We start from the raw sequence: 23612 nt of genomic DNA, 5'->3' as shown, positions 1-23612 counted from the left end.
GTCATGGAAATGGTTTGTGGCGGCAGGGCAGAGAGGCTGAAGTTGATAGGATGGAATTAATAACTCCTGGGCCACATGACCTTGAGCATGGGCGAGGGTTGGTGAGCAAATCGGGCGGTAGGAACTGCGGAAATCCAGTGTCCCATCTGCACTAGTGCGGTCCTCACTGGGGTCTGGCAGGAGTGAGTTCTCTGTTGGTTCCTCTGTGGCTACACGTGAGCTAGACACTACAGAGGCATCCGACAGGGGTGGCTAACGTGTGCGAGATATATATTGAAGCTCGGCTAACACGGTACTGATACCTCTACATGTGTATGTGTGTTTATATATGTGTATATATATATATATATATATATATATATATATATATATATAGTTCATTACGAGCACATCACAATTATTCTCTTTCCCCACAGGCATAAAATATGATGCAGAGAAAGAAGAGAAACATCTTCAGGAGGCAAAGCAGCGAGAATTACTGCGGATTGAGGAAGCCCTGCAAAAAAATGCCGAAAAAGGTACCAAGCGTCGCAGGTGGCCTCCTTCTTATATAGGTGTCCTCTCTTTTTTACGGAATAATTGTACCGTGGGACAGGTTGAAAGGGGGACTGAAGGAACCTATAGCACATGTCGGGCCCAAGACCGTGTGCTTACCAAGGCCCTGGCTTGTTGGGTGGGGGGGTGGGAGTTTGAAGAGAAGGGAGGTATTGCTAAGCACGCGGGCGAGTTATGAATTGTTGAGGAGTAAGGGAGTGGGGGTGAGATAAGCACCGCCTGGGCTGTAGCCCGGTGGCGGACGGGTGACACAACTCCAACAGTTCAGGAGGGCAGAGCCTGGTGGATCATCACGGAAGTCAGGTCCGGCTTCCAGTTGGGCCCAGCTTCTGGTACCAGTTGGTCCCGGCACAGTCATCTTGGCTCCTGCCCCCTGTCGGCGGCCCTCACCATAATGTCTATCGTTCCCATAGCAGTGTGACACAAGGCACCGTGGAGCACTACAGGGGTTATTCATTCAACTGCGATTTGAAGCTGGTGATCGTTTCCGTGCATTTGATTTCCCCGCCCCCGATCGGCACTATCGCAGATGAATGAATAATCCCTGAAGCGCCTCTCGTCAGGTTGTTGTGGTTGTGTATTACATTATCAGTATATAAGCCTCATTCTGTATCGTATCTACAAGGGGCAGCTGCCATATGTGCAGGTTGCGTATGACACTGTGCTGCTCTTCACTGGCTGCTTGGAAGCTGCGCTTTGTACCACTATTCTCCGTGTGGAACGGCTCCTGGTTATACCGGGCGGATAATCTGCTTTGTTGAACATTTTGCCTTCTATTGCTTATTGCTTATCACGGGATGCAGGCTATCCTTCTGCAGACATGCAGAGCTTTGTGTATAGGGATTCCAAGGCTGGTGCGTATGGATAGATGCATTGTGTGTGTTTGTGTATCTATCTGTATACGTCTATATACATCACGCTGTGTGTGTATTCTCTCCCCCCTCCATCTGCCCTCCCCCCTCTCTCCCCTTTCTCCCCTCTCTCCCCTTTCTCCCCTCTCTCCCCTCTCTCCCCCCTCTCCCACACAATTATGTATGTGCAGTGTTCGACAAACCTATACATTTGCTCGCCCCGGGCGAGTGGATTTAACATCGTGGCGAGCTCCTATTGGCCCAAGCAGCACACGTTTGGTACTAGGTGGCGAGTAGATTTTTTTGTGTGGCGAGTAGATTTTTTGGTGATTTGTCGACCACTGTGTATGTGTACAGTATATACAAATATGACATGTGTGTGTATTGTTGTTTGTGTATAACACCCCATTTGTCCTATCACCGTTTCTTTGCCTTCTACATGTTCTTCCGTTTCTGGAAATTATTATATTAGAATTTTTCGGATGCCGGAGAAATGGGTAGAGGCATCGGGACCTAGCGCCGAAAATAACCAAGTACGCCGTGTGTACTACCCCAGATCCCGCGTCACGGGAACGCGAGTTCCTTCACAATGAACTTTCTGAGCATTTTCATTAACATCTTCACTTCCTAAATTGTGGTAATTAGCAGGTTTAGAAAACCACAATGCCGGCCATCTTTAAAAAATGTGTGGGGGGTTTCTGTGTGTGTGATCTGAGTCTGTGTGTTGGGGTGGGTGGGTGTGTCTGTGTGTGTTTGAGGGGTCTGTGTGTGGGGGTAGGCGGATCTGAGTGTGTGTGAGGGAGGGTGTGAGTGTGTGTGGTATGGGGAGTGAGCGCGCGTGTGTGCGTGCGTGTGGTCTGCGTGTCTGTCGGTCTGTGTTTGGGGGTAGGCGGATCTGAGTGAGTGTGAGGGAGGGAGGGTGTGAGTGCGTGTGGTATGGTATGGGGAGTGAGCGTGTGTGCGTGTATGGGGAGTGAGCGCGCGTGTGTGCGTGCGTGTGGTCTGCGTGTCTGTCGGTCTGTGTTTGGGGGTAGGCGGATCTGAGTGAGTGTGAGGGAGGGAGGGTGTGAGTGCGTGTGGTATGGTATGGGGAGTGAGCGTGTGTGCGTGTATGGGGAGTGAGCGCGCGTGTGTGCGTGCGTGTGGTCTGCGTGTCTGTCGGTCTGTGTGTGGGGGGTATTTTCTACACCAGTGCAATGAAACTGCCTATAAGCAGAGAACCCCCCCCCCAGTATCCTGCTCCTGAGTTTGTCCTACTTGATTTTCCCTCCTTTTTAGCTTCTGCGGTTACCACGGTAACCTTCAGCCCGCACTGGGCTCTGGAGAGAGCTCCATTTAAACCTTCATATTTCCGGCGCTTAAATCTCCTGAGGGGGGCCTCCGATTAATACTGTACAATGAATACAGCGTTGGAAAGAGATATCACAGATCTTATACGAAGTAAAAACCCGAATGGGGGAAAAAAACAGAACTGCGGCTTCAAAATCGTTTATCTAGTTTTGAATTCCCGTTATTCTAGTGTAAGAAATGTAAAATAAACCTTATTAGCAGAACCTTATTAGCAGAACCTTAGTAGCAGAACCTTAGTAGCAGAACCTTATTAGCAGAACAAACAGAGAGATTCCCCAAGGAATGCGCGCAAAGTATGGCGCAGTGAATACTGTGAGCGCAGTCATTGGGGAATCTTTCTGTTTGTTTTAGTCTCCGTGTCCCTATTTGCACCTTAGGACTTCTCTCCTTTATTTTACATTTACTGCTATATATTTTCTCTATTGTTATTGAAGCTGATGCGGGAGCTTCCCCTCCTTTCACCCATCCCCCTTTATTTGTATTATACCGCGGGGAGGAAGATCCATCTATTGAGACCAATATTAAGGCTTTGGTGGGTATAAGTGTTGATGTTTTCATTACAGGTAAGTCTAGTTGTGGTGTTGTATGGGGACACGTCCCGTCACGGTGAGCCATCTTCTAATCTACCTTGTTAAACACTGCCTGAGCCTGCGGGTTTGCTAACGCCTATTTTATCCCTTTCTCACACACACGCTTGCAATGTAAAGGAGCTAAACGCAAAAAGCGCAAACATTTTAAGAACCGTTTCAAGGTTCGTGACACAAAGAAAGGTGGGTGAGCGCAATCTCCTAAGCATGTTTTCCGTGGTTCTCTTCAACGCAGCGTTGTTCCGTAGCCACGCTTTCTTTTCCCGGCTTCTACTTCTAGCGGCTCGAACTGAACACCCGGCCGTACGTACACACCCGGCCGTACGTCAACACCCGGCCGTACGTCCACACCCGGCCGTACGTCCACACCCGGCCGTGCGTCCACACCCGGCCGTGCGTCCACACCCGGCCGTACGTCCACACCCGGCCGTACGTCCACACCCGGCCGTACGTCCACACCCGGCCGTACGTCCACACCCGGCCGTACGCCCACACCCGGCCGTACGCCCACACCCGGCCGTACGCCCACACCCGGCCGTACGCCCACACCCGGCCGTACGCCCACACCCGGCCGTACGCCCACACCCGGCCGTACGCCCACACCCGGCCGTACGCCCACACCCGGCCGTACGCCCACACCCGGCCGTACGCCCACACCCGGCCGTACGCCCACACCCGGCCGTACGCCCACACCCGGCCGTACGCCCACACCCGGCCGTACGCCCACACCCGGCCGTACCAAAGCTTTTCTCCTTCAGAGGGATTCCCAGCAGTGTTTAGGGTAGCAGAGGAAGCGACCCGTTCCTCCTCACACTGTGGCTGGGATAACGGTACGAAGCCCCCGGGCTCCTCAACTAGTTCTCCAGAAACCGTGCAGGCGCATCGCAGCGTCATGTTACATGCGTTTAAAGACTTGCAAATGATTACATTTCACATTTTTTAGGACATCTGTATAGTGTGTGTGTGTGTGTGTGTGTGTGTGTGTGTGCACACCTACACACACACCCACACTTACACGCCCCGACGCACCTACACGCCCCGACGCGCCTACACGCCCCGACGCGCCTACACGCCCCGACGCACCTACACGCCCCGACGCACCTACACGCCCCGACGCGCCTACACGCCCCGACGCGCCTACACGCCCCGACGCACCTACACACACACCCACACTTACACGCCCCGACGCGCCTACACGCCCCGACGCGCCTACACGCCCCGACGCGCCTACACGCCCCGACGCACCTACACGCCCCGACGCGCCTTCACGCCCCTACACGCCCCGACGCACCTACACGCCCCGACGTGCCTTCACGCCCCGACGCACCTACACGCCCCGACGCACCTACATGCCCCGACGCACCTACACGCCCCGACGCGCCTTCACGCCCCAACGCACCTACACGCCCCGACACACCTGCACGCCCCTACATGCTGTGATGGTATTTTGATAACTTTAGTGGTCTTCTAGACTTTTATTCTCCAGGCTTACTGAGCACCTATCCCTCTGCTGAGGTATTCAACTTGGTGTGTGCGGAATATATATCTCGCTCCACAACATGCATTGTGCGGTGCTTTACATGCATTGTGCGGTGCTTTACATGCATTGTGCGGTGCTTTACATGCATTGTGCGGTGCTTTACATGCATTGTGCGGTGCTTTACATGCATTGTGCGGTGCTTTACATGCATTGTGCGGTGCTTTACCTGCATTGTGCGATGCTTTACATGCATTGTGTGGTATTTTACATGCAGCTTGCACGTGGGGAAGACTAAATGATTAAATGATGTCCTTTTTGTATCTTTCGTTTCCCGAAGACAAGCCGAAGGAGGAGAAAAAAGACACGTTTCTGGAAAAACTCGCCACTCAGGTCATCAAAAACCTGCAGGTGAAAATCACCAGTATCCACGTCCGCTACGAGGATGATGTAAGTCATCGCTCGCCCTGGCGCACTGTGTGTTTCTGGGGGGAGTCGGAGGTGCGCACTGTCGGAGGAACTTGCCTCGGGCGCCAAAAACACCTAGTTGTCTTTGTGTGTCTGTGTGTGTGTGTGTGTGTGTCTCTGTCTGTGTGTGTCTCTGTCTGTGTGTGTGTCTGTCTCTGTGTGTCTCTCTCTCTGTGTGTCTCTCTCTCTCTCTGCGTGTGTCTGTCTCTCTGCGTGTGTCTGTCTCTCTGCGTGTCTCTGTCTCTCTGCGTGTCTCTGTCTCTCTGCGTGTCTCTGTCACTCTGCGTGTCTCTGTCACTCTGCGTGTCTCTGTCACTCTGCGTGTCTCTGTCTCTCTGCGTGTCTCTGTCTCTCTGCGTGTCTCTGTCTCTCTGCGTGTCTCTGTCTCTCTGCGTGTCTCTGTCTCTCTGCGTGTCTCTGTCTCTCTGTCTCTCTGCGTGTCTCTGTCTCTCTGCGTGTCTCTGTCTCTCTGCGTGTCTCTGTCTCTCTGCGTGTCTCTGTCTCTCTGCGTGTCTCTGTCTCTCTGCGTGTGTCTGTCTCTCTGCGTGTCTCTGTCTCTCTGCGTGTCTCTGTCTGTCTCTGTCTATAAACAATGACAGAGTGTGAATTGGGAGACCCCGGTTCAATTCCCGGTGTCACCTTCTTGTGACTTGCCCAAGGTGATTTTCTCTCCGTGTGCCTCAGGCACCAGCAGCATAGATAGTAAGCTCTGCGGGTCAGGGACAGCGCTGTGCAAGAAGCCACAATGTATTCTATGTATATTGGATTTGGGTTTCCGTACCTGAAAGTGAAGGTTTTGCCTGCGCTGTGATGGACGCGCCGATGATTTGCCCCCGGCTTGTTTTCACAGATCACTGATGCCACCATGCCAATGTCCGTAGGTGTTACCCTGGGGGAGCTGAGCCTGCAGGTAACGCCCGGCGTGCTGCCATGCCAACTCTGCTTATTACTGGGAGATGGCCGGACATGTTTGTTACCAAGCTGTACAGGGCGTGTCCATCCCGCTGAGAGGGTGTTAGTCAGGCGTGGCTAACACCAGTCCTCAAGGGCCATCAACAGGTCGGGTGTTCAGGATATCCCTGCTTCAGCACAGGTGGCGGTGTTCGACTGGGCCACTGATTGAGCCACCAGTGCTGAAGCAGGGATATCCCCAATACTTGGCCTTTTAGTGGCTCATGCGGAGTGAAGTTGGCCACCCCTGGTGTGAGTGGTGTACGTGACGGTGTACCAGCGCGCAGGGAAGGAGGCCTATTATTCACCTGCGTGGGTATGGAAAGCGGCCATGTAAACAAGTCCCTTTGTTCAGAAGAAGTAATTAGTTTGTTCTCTGTGTGTCCTGCAGACTTCCAATGAATCCTGGATACCGTGCATATTAAATGAAGCGGCCAAAGTCATTTACAAGGTGAAGTGTAAAAGAAGCAATAAGCGCACACAGTTACTGCCGTGTTACAGATGTGTGTGTATAACATGGTTTTGGTGTGTATTGTGCTAGCATAGCTAGGTCTGCTCTCCTTTCCTGTGTAAACCTCTGTTGTTTTTGTGTGTGAAAATATATTTGTGTGTAAACATGCTTAAGTGTTTGTGTGCAGGCGTGTGTGTACAGTACATGCATATGTGCACGTGTGTGCACGTGTGTGCATACATGTGTTGTGCTGCAGCTGATTTCTCTCGTTCTCTCCCTCTCTCCCCAGCTTGTACGTCTCGATTGCTTCAGCAGCTATTGGAACGTGAACAGCGAGATGTATTATCTCAAGTCCAGAGAACAGATCTTGGTAAATACCGCGGGTTTGGTGTTTCTGTGGGAATGAAGGTGCCGATTTAATGTGCCGGTGACTTTAAATGAGGCTTTTTCAAAACCGTGATCTGCCTCTGTTCTGTATGGTCACGCAGAGATCAGGGGCACGCTGTTCTGTATGGTCACGCAGAGATCCGGGGACACGCTGTTCTGTATGGTCACGCAGAGATCGGGGGCACGCTGTTCTGTATGGTCACGCAGAGATCCGGGGGCACGCTGTTCTGTATGGTCACGCAGAGATCAGGGGGCACGCTGTTCTGTATGGTCACGCAGAGATCGGGGGTACGCTGTTCTGTATGGTCACGCAGAGATCGGGGACACGCTGTTCTGTATGGTCACGCAGAGATCAGGGGGCACGCTGTTCTGTATGGTCACGCAGAGATCCGGGGGCACACTGTTCTGTATGGTCACGCAGAGATCAGGGGGCACGCTGTTCTGTATGGTCACGCAGAGATCGGGGGTACGCTGTTCTGTATGGTCACGCAGAGATCGGGGACACTCTGTTCTGTATGGTCACGCAGAGATCGGGGGTACGCTGTTCTGTATGGTCACGCAGAGATCCGGGGACACGCTGTTCTGTATGGTCACGCAGAGATCCGGGGGCACGCTGTTCTGTACGGTCACGCAGAGATCGGGGACACGCTGTTCTGTATGGTCACGCAGAGATCGGGGGCACGCTGTTCTGTATGGTCACGCAGAGATCGGGGACACGCTGTTCTGTATGGTCACGCAGAGATCGGGGGCACGCTGTTCTGTATGGTCACGCAGAGATCGGGGGCACGCTGTTCTGTATGGTCACGCAGAGATCCGGGGGCACGCTGTTCTGTATGGTCACGCAGAGATCGGGGGCACGCTGTTCTGTATGGTCACGCAGAGATCGGGGGCACGCTGTTCTGTATGGTCACGCAGAGATCAGGGGGCACGCTGTTCTGTATGGTCACGCAGAGATCGGGTGTACGCTGTTCTGTATGGTCACGCAGAGATCGGGGACACGCTGTTCTGTATGGTCACGCAGAGATCGGGGGCACGCTGTTCTGTATGGTCACGCAGAGATCGGGGGCACACTGTTCTGTATGGTCACGCAGAGATCGGGGGCACGCTGTTCTGTATGGTCACGCAGAGATCGGGGGCACGCTGTTCTGTATGGTCACGCAGAGATCCGGGGACACGCTGTTCTGTACGGTCACGCAGAGATCGGGGACACGCTGTTCTGTATGGTCACGCAGAGATCGGGGGCACGCTGTTCTGTATGGTCACGCAGAGATCGGGGGCACGCTGTTCTGTATGGTCACGCAGAGATCCGGGGACACTCTGTTCTGTACGGTCACGCAGAGATCGGGGACACGCTGTTCTGTACGGTCACGCAGAGATCGGGGGCACGCTGTTCTGTATGGTCACGCAGAGATCGGGGGCACGCTGTTCTGTATGGTCACGCAGAGATCGGGGGCACGCTGTTCTGTACGGTCACGCAGAGATCGGGGGCACGCTGTTCTGTACGGTCACGCAGAGATCGGGACGCACGCTTTTCTTTGTGTCTGGCATGATTGCGGTGCCTGTGCACCGAGCCCCATGGTTAGAGGCCCAGTGCGCTTCTCCACGACACACATTGGTGGGGGAAGAGCGCGGGTCCTCTGTAACTCTTACCTTCTCCGGTGACTTCTCCTCCTACAGGTTCCCATCATGGCTCCATGACGTCCATTTGTCATGGCAATACGGCGCAATTGGATGTCTCGGAGCCACGATGTCGGACCATGCAGGAGATGCCGTGGGAGAAGGTAAGAGCAGAGAAGGCGGGTATCTGTCTGTGCGTCTGTGCGCGTCTGTTCAACACAGATGTTTCACAAAGTAAATGTAGTTTATTAGCACAGCACACACTTGGGATAATAGCACAGTGTGGCCTCTGTGTGCGGAGAGCAAACACCAGGTCAAGACAACTGATCTCTCCTCCAGCACTGATAATATTTACCTGAAGGAATCGGTGTTTGTGCTTCATTCTGACATCATGCATACTCCAATCCCCCCCTTCCCGCTCCCCCATATCGCCCTAGCTGTATCTTCTTGTCCGCAGTTTCCAGTTATCTCCTCTAACTGGCTTAGTGTAGGCGATGGGTCTTTGATGCGTTTAGCAGACTTGGATTAGTCCAGGTAAACATGTTGCAAAAGTCTTCTCTTCAGGGAAGGTCACTTGTCTATAAACCTTATTCAGTTCTCCATAGTTCCCTGCAGCTGCTGGACGTGTCTGCAGTGTGCAGCGTGTATAAGATAACCTTGCTGACCTTCTTCAATCTAACCCTATTCTGCATTCAAGCTGGAACACATCTCTTGCAGGTCCATGCTTGCAGTTTCATCATATTAATCAGTCTTCTGGGGCTCTGTTTTGATTTTTTTATAGTTGTGTGTGTGTGTGTGTGTGTGTGTGTGTGTGTGTGTGTGTGTGTGTGTGTGTGTGTGTGTGTGTGTGTGTGTGTGTGTGTGTATCATATCTATACGTTTTAAGTTATGGTGGGTGAAAAAGGCAACAAGAATCCTCTGCCGTATTGCATATAGCAAATAAAAAGATCACTTGTGAGCACATTCACATGTCTTAGGCCTCTGCCATGCTCCCTGCTGGCGCGCTGAGGCGCAGGGAAAGCGGGTGCTTTCCCTGGCCTTGCGGTTGCTTACCGCACGCGCTGTCAGGGGGAGGGCCGGGGGCGGGCGCGTCACTGGCCGGGGACGGGCCAGTGACGTCACGGAGCTGGTTCGCCCTCATTGGGCGAACCGCTCACGTGACCGGCCTGTCGCGCCGACAAGCGGGGGAATTTAAAATTCCCCTAAGACCTGCGCTTCCGCAAGCGTGCGGAAGCGCAGGTGAGCCCCTACTAAAGCCGCTCTAATTGCGGCTGTAGGGGCTCAGTGCTGAGCGGGAGCGCGCCTCAGCACGCTTCCGCCAGCAAGCGGTAAACATGGCCGAGGCCTTAGACAGGTCTGTAACCCTGCCTTTCACCATTATCCCCAGCATACAGTGCTTCCACTGCAGCAAGGGATTCTGGGAAATTACATGCAAATGAGCACACCGTGTATTCTGAAAGCCAGGGGTCATGTGTAAGATGATTTAGCCCAGATAGTGTCAACTCGGCCCTCTTTTCCAAGCGCAACAAGTTCTGTTTCTTTTCTTACTTTATTTGGGGAAAGTAGCATGAAATACAGTCACTTGTGAAGAGATGTTATGTATGAATAGTGTCTCTCTGTGGGTGCCTTGGTAGTTAAGAGCAGGTGAGAAGATAATCCTACCATACAGGAGTTACAGCAGTGCTCACTCATCCAGAGGTAATGGTGGAAAAGGAAGTGAGGGGCAGGGGTCACACTAAAGGTTCAGTGAGACTGCACTAACTGACAGCAAAAGACAGGGGGGGAAATGGAAAAGCCCAAAACTAGGAGGACTGGAGATGTTGCCAGAGCAACCAGGGGTATGACAGACTGGAAGGAAAAAGAGATACATAATGTATCCATTCCATCTGCACTGAGAGGGAACTGCAAGGAAAGTGACATCCTAGTGCAGCTAGCAGGGGGAACTGCCAAGGGAAGGGGGGCTCAAACAGAGAAGGCAGACAGGGGTATTTCTGTTCCATGACACCGTGTCACCTTTTGTCTGAAAAAACATTGTTACATGGAGCCCATATAACCATGTCTGTGAGTGGTTTCTCTGGCTTTGCATCTGATTCCAATGCTGTGCTTTAAAGCTGTGTTAACAGTGAGCATTCGCTTATATGGGTTCCATGTAACAATGGTTTTTCAGACAAAAGGTGACACGTTGTGCTCATTTGCATGTCATTTCCCAGAATCCCTTGCTGCAGTGAAAGCACTATATGCTGGGGATAATGGTGGAAGGCAGGGTTGCAGACCTGTTTAAGACGTGAATGTGCTCACAAGTGATCTTTTTATTATCTATCTAGATATATAGGTATATAATCTCGTATTGTTGTGTGTGGAAATGTTACACACTGCAGGACGCGTGATCGGAATAACGTGTTGACCGCGGGGAAAAAGCTTGAATGGAAGTATGGTCCATAATTGCTTTTTGATGCAGCCATTCTCGCCACACAAGTGACGGGATCCCTCGGTTTCCATGTCCCCTCTATTTTCAGGGACCTCACAAATATTGGTACAAGATAAAGTGTTGAAACGTTGCAAAACGGGCGGTTCTGATTAGTTCGGTTTTAGGCAGCTGGCGGATGTGGGTTTAACTCGTACAAGGTTCGTAAGGTGGCCCCTAAAACCGTCCCGCTCTTTCATTTTTATTTATTTATTTTAAATCTCTGTAGTTACCATGGTAACCTTTAGACGGCAGCAGGCCCCAGGGAGAACTCCATTTTAAGTTCCCGAACACCTCCGTATTTCAAATGCTTCTATCACCTTGACGGTGCATCAGATTTTAGTAATAAACCGCGAGAAGAGATCCCGTAACGTAAATAAACAAACATGGCGGTCAGCACGGACGCTGTAAAAGCTGCATCAGCTTTTATCGTTGATTTAGAAATATCCGGTGCATTTTAATATCCTTCGTTTATTCTGTTAGTCTTCATGTTTGATTTAAACGAATAAGAACGATTCAATGAATCTCGCATGATAGAACAAGGGTTAAAACCGCTTGAGAAGGTGTTGCATATCTGCGGGGAACACAGACTGCACCTTAAATAATAGAGCCGTAATTACCGGCGCAAGCCCTGCGCTGCATTAACCAGACGCCTTACCGATCTGTGTGACATAACAATGACATTCAGGAGTCTATATATAGCTGTGTGTAAGCCACCGCGCCACCTGACACATCAGCTGCAGGACACGATTAGTCTGCTTACAAGCCAGCACTGTGCGTGCACTGTATTATTTGTGTGTGTGTGTGTGTGTGTGTGTGTGTGTGTGTGTGTGTGTGTGTGTGTGTGTGTGATAAATATACATACACGCACGCATACACAGGTGTGTGTGTGTGTGTGTGTATGTATATGTGTGTGTGTATATATATATACACACACACACACACACACACACACACACACACACACACACACACACACACACACACACACACACACACACACACACACACACACACCTTATATATGTATGTATAGATTGTGTATGTAACATCTCTAAAAGGCAGATATTATTTTGTGTTGCTTTTAATGGCAAAGCCTTGGATGGATTCACATCTGAAATATGAAATGTGGACACAGGAACTAATTATCTGTATGATGGTATAACAGGGAGGTTACTGATACCCGTGTGTGTGTGTGTGTATATATGTATGTGTGTGTATATGTATGTGTGTGTAGTGTGTGTATATAGATATAAAATATTTGATATAGTATATTTATATATCCATAAATTACACACACACACACACACACACACACACACACACACACACACACACACACACACACACACACACACACACACACACACACACACACACACACACACACACACACACACACACACACACCTATACACCCACACCCACACACCACACACCACACACCACACACCACACACCACACACAGACACACAGACACACACACACACACACACACACACACACACACACACAGACACACACAGACACACACACACTATATACATATACAATACACACACACACACACACACACACACACACACACACACACACACTATATACATATACAATACACACACACACACACACACACTATATACATATACAATACACACACACACACACACATAATACAGTATATACATACACAGACAACACTAACTAGAACTTCCCCTTCGACTGTAAGGCCGCGATTATAGCGCCTGCGCGCGCCATAAACAAAAGGCCGCGTACCCGAGGCAGGCCGCGCACCTCGAGGCAGGCCGCGCGCCCCCGAGGCAGGCCGCGCGCCCCCGAGGCAGGCCGCGCGCCCCCGAGGCAGGCCGCGCGCCCCCGAGGCAGGCCGCGCGCCCCCGAGGCAGGCCGCGCGCCCCCGAGGCAGGCCGCGCGCCCCCGAGGCAGGCCGCGCACCTGGCCATAGAGCGGGCGACCTATATTTAAAAATACAATTCAATTTTTTTTGCAACGCGACGACCGCGTCACGTGAGCGGTTCAGCCAGTGAGGGCGGGCCGCTCACGTGACGTCACGGCCACGCCTCCAGGAGTGCAGGTTGCTTGGGCGCGAGCGAGCCTCTACTATAATCTTATCCTCAGAAAAGATCACATCACTTCTCCGGGTGAGCGTGCCACACACACTTCCCCCATACCACATTAAAGCCACGCTCCCTAACGAGCGCAGGGGTGGCCAACTCCAGTCCTCAAGGGCCACCAACAGGTCAGGTTTTCAGGATATCCCTGCTTCAGCACAGGTAGCGCAATCGGTGGCTCAGTCGAAGACAGCCTGTGCTGAAGCAGAGACTAATTGAGCCACCTGTGCTCAAGCAGGAATATCCTGAAAACCTGACCTGTTGTTGGCCCTTGTGGACTGACGTTGACCACCCCTGTTGTAGCAGGGCGTTATTGCAGCTTTCCGTGGTCTTCATTGCTGTGCACATTGGCTCGATGTCCGTGTTCCCCCCGTGGGTTAATGGCGTTCTCCTCCGTGGGTTAATGTATAACCTTGCTCCTCATGCTACGTCCTGGTGCGTCTGTAGACCCTTTGTGTTCAGTAATTGAAACTGCAGGATGGGGTTTTCCCAGCCGGAGCCGGGGACAAGGAAAGCTGCCTAATTAAATGTAACTGCCGTGTCCTTAAACCCGCCCGCAGCGCGTGCAATCCCGCGTACTCGCACACTGCCGCTCTGTGGTAGTAACGTCAATGCATCTGAAGCGCTGGATGCTGTAATTATCCCTCTGGGCCAAGAGCGTATAGGCTGTACGGCATCTATAGGGCAGAGCAGCGACAATTATAGGCTTTGTCTTGGGGCCAGAACAGCCCAATGGGGGGGGCGGGGGCAGTGCTGAAGGAGAGAGACCTGGGTGATTGACTCATTATTATTAAATGGCAAATACAAATATCTCTTGTGAGCACCTTCATGTCTCAGACAGGCCTGCCTTTCCTGCGTATAGAGGTGGGGGCTGCAGTGTGTGTGTGCGTATAGAGGTGGGGGCTGCAATGTGTGTTTGTGCGTATAGAGGTGGGGGCTGCAGTGTGTGTGTGCGTATAGAGGTGGGGGCTGCAATGTGTGTTTGTGCGTATAGAGGTGGGGGCTGCAGTGTGTGTTTGTGCGTATAGAGGTGGGGGCTGCAGTGTGTGTTTGTGCGTATAGAGGTGGGGGCTGCAGTGTGTGTTTGTGCGTATAGAGGTGGGGGCTGCAGTGTGTGTTTGTGCGTATAGAGGTGGGGGCTGCAGTGTGTGTTTGTGCGTATAGACTAGTTATTGTTACATAGTCATTTCTCTTAAGGAGGGATAATATCCTGTATGTTTGGCCGCGTGCATAGTGCAGGATACGGCGCCAGCTACGCAGCTCGCACCAAAACGAACACTATGACGCCAATGCCTATGTGCTACAGGGAGAGCGGCGCTTCGCAATACAAACAAGACTCCGGGTCAAACGGAGAGCGCGGAAGCCAACGCGTTCCGCTATGGACGCGGCCGTAGGCAACAAAAGGAACAGAGAAGAATTCTGCTGCCAGTGCTCAAGGGCCAAAGCGTAGAATGTCTTATTCTTAGAACATAATGGCTCGCGTCTGCAGCATATAACTATCACTCTAAACACGCGTATTAAGCGGACCCAGGGGAGCAGGCTGGGGGAGGGGTAAGGTGAGGTGACGCTAAGAGTCGCCGACCATCTAGAGAACAGCCAGGCTGACGCTAAGTCACCCACCGTCCCCTCTGCCAATGAAAATACCTGCAACAAAACCATCGTCCTATTAAAAAAAAAAAATACAAGATATCTTGCGTGCTGCATCATAAACAACGCAGACGATTAGTGAGGCGCAATGTGCGCTGCCGGTGCAGAATAGGGACTTCTCTGCGGACCGTTGGTGCCTTCCATGCTTACGTAAAATCGGGCGACGTATAACGGGGTAGCTGCGATATACCCCGCTCTTCTCTCTGGGTCTCTCTCTGGGTCTGTCTCTCTCTCGGGGTCTGTCTCTCTCTCGGGGTCTGTCTCTCTCTCGGGGTCTGTCTCTCTCTCGGGGTCTGTCTCTCTCTCGGGGTCTGTCTCTCTCTCGGGGTCTCGCTCTCTCTCGGGGTCTCGCTCTCTCTCGGGGTCTCGCTCTCTCTCTCGGGGTCTCGCTCTCTCTCTCGGGGTCTCGCTCTCTCTCTCGGGGTCTCGCTCTCTCTCTCTCTCTCTGGGTCTCTCTCACTCTGGGTCTCTCTCACTCTGGGTCTCTCTCACTCTGGGTCTCTCTCTCGGTCTCTGTGTGTGTCTCGGTCTCTCTATGTATCTCTATGTCTCTCTGTCTCTCTATGTCTCTCTGTGTCTCTCTGTGTCTCTCTATGTCTCTCTATGCCACTCTATGTCATCTCTGTCACTCTATGTCACTCTATGTCACTCTATGTCACTCTATGTCACTCTATGTCACTCTATGTCACTCTATGTCACTCTGTCTCTCTATGTCACTCTATGTCTCTCTATGTCTCCATACAGTGAGTGACCCCAGACCAGCACCCAAACTTGCATTGTAAGCTCTTCTTAGTGCTGCATAATCTCTCGGCTCGCACCAACTACACACAGTACTACAGAATAAATGTATAATGGTTAGCCATTTCTTTAACCCTTTGCATGAAGACAAAATGCCCCAGACCGCTGCTGGTCTTCCGGGATCGCGACCACGGATCACTTGGGGTTCCGATCACGTGGTCGCAAACCGAAGTTTGGGGGGGTCTAGATTTCCGTTCCGACTGCATTCACTGCATGAAATGTGACTTCACGCTAGAAAACGCCAAATGATCTCATGGTGCTCCCTGAACCTCTCAAGGGCCCCTAGAGTGCCGGTCATAATGTCTCCAGTCCCACCCCGGGAAGAGCAGAGACGTCCTTGGCAGCAGGACTTGGTTTCTTCTTGCGTTTCGTGGTGTTTGATCTCGGTAGGTTTCCTCCTCCGTGGCTTGTCTGGTGAAACGCTCGGAGCCGACGCTGGAAATGATCGTTTGAAGGCTGAAGGGTCCAAGCTTCTACGGGATTTTAGTCCCATTGGCAACAATGAGGGTTGTGCAGGGTGACCAACTCCAGTCCTCTAGGGCCACCAACAGGTCCGGTTTAAGGATATCACTTCAGCACAGGTGGTGCAGTTTTCGACTGAGCCACCTGTGCTGAAGCAGGGATATCCTGACCTGTTGGTGGCCCTTGAGGACTGGACTTGGCCACCTCTGTAGATTCGTGTTCAATACCTGTGTGTATTCCTACCTGTGCAAATCCAGTGTATGTTCAGAATTGGTGGGGGGGTTAACCTTGCTTTGGGGGCAAACAACTTTCGCGGCGGTCTTCTGGGCATGGCCTATCTGCCGCCACTCTCTTCCCGCTTCTTGTTTTGACGCGTCGGAGCGGGATGTGTTCCGCGTTGGCTCAGGAAGACATGAGCCGCCCTTTGGTTCAACAACAAAAGGCCGGTAAGATGTCATTCTATTTGTCTGGTATCAGAGCTGTTGTGACCGTTATCCTCCTGGTTTCCCACGGCGGAATTACCTGGAACGCCTGTTACACACGTGTCAATAACCACGGGCTGTGCGTGTTTGTTTTTGATGCTGTTTTCATGAACAGGATTTCCAAGAAACCCTTGTGTGTGTTTTGCACATGACCTTACCATCTACCCTGTATTATTTAGTAAGATGACATTTGCTCCTTCCTGCTGTTCCTGAGAAATCAGGACGCGATTGTTTTCCTTCGCTGGCGCCACGTAATCCCCATCGTTTATTTGGTCGCCCGTCCACGTCACGTGTGTGAAACTTGTTCATCAAGTTTGGTACTTAATGCAGTTTTCCTGTTGGCTGGCGTTCAGGCGTTCAGGCGTTCGTGTTTTTATGAACACAGATGGGGGGAAAATAGAAGATAAAAATAAAGAAGCCAAATTGATACATCCATTTATGATATCTCGCTCACTAATTTTTGGTTTCTCTGTCCTGCCCCCTCTCTCTGTCCTCCCCTCTCTCTGTCCTCCCCTCTCTCTGTCCTCCCCTCTCTCTGTCCTCCCCTCTCTCTGTCCTCCCCTCTCTCTGTCCTCCCCTCTCTCTGTCCTCCCCTCTCTCTGTCCTCCCCTCTCTCTGTCCTCCCCTCTCTCTCTGTCCTCCCCTCTCTCTCTGTCCCTCCCCTCTCTCTCTGTCCTCCCCTCTCTCTGTCCTCCCCTCTCTCTGTCCTCCCCTCCCCTTTCTCTCTGTCCTGCCCTCCCCTCTCTCTCTGTCCTCCCCTCCCCCCTCTCTCTCTGTCCTCCTCTCTCTGTCCTCTCCTCCCTCTCTCTGTCCTGTCCTCTCCTCTCCTCTCTCTGTCCTCTCCTCCCCTCTCTCTGTCCTCTCCTCCCCTCTCTCTGTCCTCTCCTCCCCTCTCTCTGTCCTCTCCTCCCCTCTCTCTGTCCTCTCCTCCCCTCTCTCTGTCCTCTCCTCCCCTCTCTCTGTCCTCCCCTCTCTCTGTCCTCTCCTCCCCTCTCTCTGTCCTCTCCTCCCCTCTCTCTGTCCTGTCCTCCCCTCTCTCTGTCCTCCCCTCTCTCTGTCCCCGTCCTCTCTCTCTCTCTCTCTCTCTCTCTCTCTCTCTCTCTCTCTCTCTCTCTCTCTCTCTCTCCCTCTCCCTCTCCCTCTGCCCTCTCCCTCTCCTCTCCCTCTCCCTCTCCCTCTCCCTCTCCCTCTCCCTCTCCCTCTCCCTCTCCCTCCTCTCCCCTCCCCTCCCCTCCCCCTCTCTCTTTCTCTCTCTCTCTCTGTCCTCCCCCCCCTCTCTTCTCTCTCTCTCTCTCTTTCTCTCTCTCTGTCCTCCCCTCCTCTCTCTTTCTCTCTCTCTGTCCCCCCCCCCCTCTCTCTCTCTCTCTTTCTCTGTCCCCCCCCCCCCTCTCTCTCTCTCTCTCTCTCTCTCTCTCTCTCTCTCTCTCTCTCTCTCTCTCTCTCTCTCTCTCTCTCTTTCTCTGCCCCCCCTCTCTCTCTCTCTCTCTCTCTCTCTCTCTCTCTCTCTCTCTCTCTCTCTCTCTCTCTCTCTCTCTCCTCTCTCTCTCTCTCTCTCTCTCCTCCCCCTCCCCCCCCTCTGTCTCTCTCTCTCTCTCTCTCTCTCCTCTCTCTCTCTCTCTCTCTCTCTCTCTCTCTCTCTCTCTCTCTTCTCTCTCTCTCTCTCTCTCTCTCTCTCTCTCTCTCCTCCCCTCCCCTCCCCCTCCCCTCCCTCTCTCTATCTCTCTGTCCTCCCCTCCTCCCCTCCTCCCCTCTCTCTCTCTCTCTCTCTCTCTCTCTCTCTCTCTCTCTCTCTCTCTCTCTCTCTCTCTCTCTCTCTCTCTCTCTCCTCCCCTCTCTCTCCTCCCTCTCTCTCTCCCCTCTCTCTCCTCCCCCTCTCTCTCCTCCCCTCTCTCCTCCCCTCTCTCTCCTCCCTCCTCTCTCCCTCCCCTCTCTCTCCTCCCCTCTCTCTCCTTCTCTCTCTCTCCTTCTCTCTCTGTCTCTGTCTCTCTCTCCATGTAGCTTCTCTTATATCTGTATTTAATCACTTCCTCCAGCGGAGTGCAATCACAGCAAGGGGCCATGATACATTGATGCCAGGAGAGGCATCTTTCTTTGAAGATGAGAACTCATTGTTATCAAAGTGGTAACACCAAACCGACGGATGTCATTAACCCGCAGGCGTATCGCGCAAACGCCTCAGCGCCACACCGACTACCAGTCATCAACTCGCAGGCGTATCGCACAAACGCCTCAGCGCCACACCGACTACCAGTCATCAACTCGCAGGCGTATCGCACAAACGCCTCAGCGCCACACCGACTGAAATGTCATCAACTCGCAGCCGTATCGCACAAACGCCTCAGCGCCACACCGACTACCAGTCATCAACTCGCAGGCGTATCGCGTAAACACCCACCTATAGTTGTAGTTCTTCTAGCACGATTGTGAACCAAAGGATGTTTAATTGTCGGAGCTTAGTAATTACCTTTCAGAAAAAATTGTGATCTCGTTTTTTCAGTGCCATTTTGTGGGCCTGAAACGTGGGCGGTCGCACTGTTTGACCTCCTTCCTCTTGTGCAATGTCCCTGTGTGTTGAGCAGGACCTGTAATCCTCCTTCCTCTGTTTAGTCCTCTTATGAGGGGCTTATGTGGGCATATTTAGAGTGACTTCATGTGATGGGGACATATTTGTTCCTGTGTAAAACAAACCATGACCTACAGTAATATTCACGGAAACGGCGTTTCAATGCTTTCATTGGGGCATGTTTAGTACAGCGAAGTTTGTTTTTTCTGTTTTAGACGGAGTTAAAAGGAGGAGTAATGTCTGGTGACCGAAAACCCAAAGACTACCAGTACAGTAAGTAGTGTTTTGTCTCCTATAAGGCTGCGGCCCATGTCACTGCGGGCGTCAGAGCGCCTGGCGCCGCGTGCACCAGTTTCAGACACGATCTGTGGTCTAGGCTCGCGATGGAGCGCACGTCAACAGAAGAGCAGGGGGAGGAAAGACAAGATTTTTGGCAGGGGGCGCGGCCATGACATCACGCGGCTGGTTCACCATCATTGGCTGAACCGCTGCCGTGACGTAGCCGCAGCGTCGAAAGACAAATTTCTTGTTTTTTGATAAAGTGTACAACAAAAAACAAGCCCGAAGCTACATCAAATATGACAAAAATACATAGTGAAATACCTATATATCTCTTGAAAAAGGGTCATTTAGTTAAACCCTTTGGCCAAAGCGTCTTAAGCCTGCTAGCCACATCAAGGCATAAGCAGGTCCTAACTCTAACTGATTAAAATTCTTATTTACCGCTATAATTAGAGGAAGAATGATTGCATTGGATCTGTCACAAACAGCCACATGCAAGACCTGCTCACTTGGAAAGTGGGGAGGGGCGAGCTTAAAACCTGGGAGGGAGGGGCCACTGACCTCCAACAGCTGAGACCAGCTGGACAAAGTTAATAAACACACAGATACCCAGCAAGCTCTAAGAAACCCCAAAAATTACCACATAATATATATACGTGTGTGTGTATGTGTGTGTATATATATATATATATATATATATATATATATATATATATATAGTATGTGTGTGTGTATGTATATATATGTATATATATATATATATATATATGTATATATATGTATACATGTATGTATATATATAATAGTGCCCAATGTCATACAGTAGCTGCAAAGGCAAACAAGATCTTATCTTGCATCAAACGGGCAATGGATGGAAGGAAGTAAACATAATTATGCCCCTTTACAAAGCATTAGTAAGCCCACACCTTGAATATGGAGTACAATTTTGGGCACCAATCCTAAGAAAAGACATTATGGAACTAGAGAGAGTGCAGAGAAGTGCCACCAAATTAATAAAGGGGATGGACATTCTAACTTATGAGGAGAGGCTAGCTAAATTAGATTTATTTACATTAGAAAAGAGGCGTCTAAGAGGGGATATGATAACTATATACAAATATATTCAGGGACAATACAAGCAGCTTTCAAAAGAACTATTCATCCCACGGGCAAGTACTAAGGACTCGGGGGCATCCCTTAAGGTTGGAGGAAAGGAAATTTCACCAGCAACAAAGGAAAGGGTTCTTTACAGTAAGGGCAGTTAAAATGTGGAATTCATTACCCATGGAGACTGTGATGGCAGATACAATAGATTTGTTCAAAAAAAGGTTGGACATCTTTTTAGAAAGGAAAGGTATACAAGGATATACCAAATAAGTATACATGGGAAGGATGTTGATCCAGGGATTAATTCGATTGCCAATTCTTGGAGTCAGGAAGGAATTAATTTTTCCCCTTAATGGGGTTTTTTGTTTGCCTTCCTCTGGATCAATAAGTAAGTATAGATATAGGATAAAGTATCTGTTGTCTAAATTTAGCATAGGTTGAACTTGATGGACCTACGTCTTTTTTCAACCTCATCTACTATGTAACTATGTATATGTATATATGTGTGTGTGGTGTGTGTGTGTGTGTGTGTGTGTGTGTGTGTGTGTGTGTGTGTGTGTGTGTGTGTGTGTGTGTGTGTGTGTGTGTGTGTGTGTGTGTGTATATGTGTGTATGTGTGTATATGTGTGTATATGTAATATATATATATATATTATATATATATAATATATATATATATATAATATATATATATATATATCTCAATTGGAGTGCTAGTGGGCGTGGCTACTAAATGTATACAACAAAAAACAAACAAGCCCAAAGCTACATCCAACATGACAAAAATACACAGTGAAATACCTATATATCTCTTGAAAAGGGGTAATTTAGTTAAAAACTTTGGCCCAAAGCATTATAAGCCTGCTAGTCACATCAAGGCATGACCGTTAGCAGGTCCTAACACTAACTGATTAAAATTCTTATTTAGCTCTCTAATTAGAGGAAGAAGGATCGCATTGGATCTGTCACAACCAGCCGCAACCTCCAAAACAGCTGACACCAGCTGTCTCTCTAGCAGGCTTATAGCGCTTTGGCCAAAGGGTTTAACTAAGTGACCCTTTTTCAAGAGATATATAGGTATTTCACTGTGTATTTTTGTCATATTGGCTGTAGCTTTGGGCTTTGTATGTATACATTTAGCCACGACCACTAGCACTCCAATTGACATATATTATATATATATATATATATATATATATATATAATGTATGTGGTAATTTTTGGGGTTCCTTAGAGCTTGCTGTGTATCTGTGTGTTTCTTTTGGCAAAGTGGTTCCACCATCGTGCTTTCAGCATGCCCCCGCATGCGCTGACTGGTCCCGGCCCCAAAGAAGGCAGTCTCTTTGTTCGGTCGCGTTCACTGGGGGCAGGGCCTATGTCTCTTTCTGTATGATCTTCTGTCCCTTGTGTTTGTCTTGTCCGCTTCTCCTCTTATCACTCTTTAGTACACTTGTCCATCCAACGTGGTAATGTAAATGGAGGCATGCAAATTGACTTCCCATATCAACTGGGCCCAACAACTCTGCCCATTGATGGGCCCAGTTGATGGGGTTGAGCCTGCTACTTTCTTTCTTTTGTGCAATATACCATTGTGTAATTATTTGTGGGTTTCTGCAGAAGTCACCACAAAGGGGACACCCCAAGAGAGGACATTTGGGTATCAGAATCATCTCTGTGATTGACGGGCAATGAATACAATAATGGAGTTAACCATGGGAAATTGCCAATATATTTTACTGTTCCATCTTCCTTGTTCATTTTAAGTCTTCAAGCCGGTATCTGCATCCGCAAAGCTGTACATCAACCCTTACGCAGAACTGGAACTGCAGACGCCCAAAATAGACTGGACCATGGAAATCCAGCACGTTGCGATCGAACTGACCAAACCACAGGTGGGTGAAACACGGCCAGAAGTGTGGTGAGCTTTATTAGTGATTTGCCCCTTATGGAAGTGAATACTTTGTATTGTTTTCCCGAAACACCAAGTACTACAGATCTCGCGTGGTTCGAAGCATAGAAATATATTCTGCATCATTATACAGGTCAGCATTTTGGATTTCTGTGGGAGACGTGGAATTTGAAACTTTCACTCTAGTTCTTCTATAGCTTCCTCTTGGCATAACCATGCTTCCTTCACAAACCGGAGAAATATTGGGTCTCAAAATAGAGCTACTGATGTTTGTGTTTGTCCATGTGATTCCTGTGTGTCGTTCTCTGCCTCTCCGTAGCTCCCCACCACGTTCTCTCTCTGCGCTGCGCTCCCGGTGACATTGTCCATGTGATTCCTGTGTCTCGTTATCTGCCTCTCCGTAGCTCCCCACCACGTTCTCTCTGCGCTGCGCTCCCGGTGACATTGTCCATGTGATTCCTGTGTGTCGTTATCTGCCTCTCCGTAGCTCCCCACCACGTTCTCTCTCTGCGCTGCGCTCCCGGTTACATTGTCCATGTGATCCCTGTGTGTCGTTATCTGCCTCTCCGTAGCTCCCCACCACGTTCTCTCTCTGCGCTGCGCTCCCGGTTACATTGTCCATGTGATTCCTGTGTGTCGTTCTCTGCCTCTCCGTAGCTCCCCACCACGTTCTCTCTCTGCGCTGCGCTCCCGGTGACATTGTCCATGTGATTCCTGTGTCTCGTTATCTGCCTCTCCGTAGCTCCCCACCACGTTCTCTCTGCGCTGCGCTCCCGGTGACATTGTCCATGTGATTCCTGTGTGTCGTTATCTGCCTCTCCGTAGCTCCCCACCACGTCCTCTCTCTGCGCTGCGCTCCCGGTTACATTGTCCATGTGATTCCTGTGTCTCGTTCTCTGCCTCTCCGTAGCTCCCCACCACGTCCTCTCTCTGCGCTGCGCTCCCGGTTACATTGTCCATGTGATCCCTGTGTGTCGTTATCTGCCTCTCCGTAGCTCCCCACCACGTCCTCTCTCTGCGCTGCGCTCCCGGTTACATTGTCCATGTGATCCCTGTGTGTCGTTATCTGCCTCT

General features: G+C 50.6%; 1 protein-coding gene across 1 annotated transcript in view; it reads left to right on the top strand.

Moving 5' to 3' along the window:
- LOC142469207 (intermembrane lipid transfer protein VPS13C-like) overlaps positions 1 to 23612 on the top strand; it is a 106004-nt gene that overhangs the window by 28669 nt on the left and 53723 nt on the right. The window contains exons 3-11 of the mRNA XM_075576167.1: positions 417 to 518; positions 1359 to 1409; positions 3464 to 3526; positions 5161 to 5270; positions 6139 to 6198; positions 6631 to 6690; positions 6980 to 7060; positions 19456 to 19513; positions 22394 to 22521. Of these exons, the coding sequence (XP_075432282.1) occupies positions 417 to 518; positions 1359 to 1409; positions 3464 to 3526; positions 5161 to 5270; positions 6139 to 6198; positions 6631 to 6690; positions 6980 to 7060; positions 19456 to 19513; positions 22394 to 22521 (713 nt within the window). The remainder of the gene's footprint in view (positions 1 to 416; positions 519 to 1358; positions 1410 to 3463; positions 3527 to 5160; positions 5271 to 6138; positions 6199 to 6630; positions 6691 to 6979; positions 7061 to 19455; positions 19514 to 22393; positions 22522 to 23612) is intronic.

Source organism: Ascaphus truei, chromosome 18 (genome assembly GCF_040206685.1).
Source record: "Ascaphus truei isolate aAscTru1 chromosome 18, aAscTru1.hap1, whole genome shotgun sequence".
Taxonomy (NCBI): Eukaryota; Metazoa; Chordata; class Amphibia; order Anura; family Ascaphidae; genus Ascaphus; species Ascaphus truei.
The sequence above is the reverse complement of the archived record's forward strand: the minus strand, read 5'-3'. Positions and strand labels throughout refer to the sequence as shown.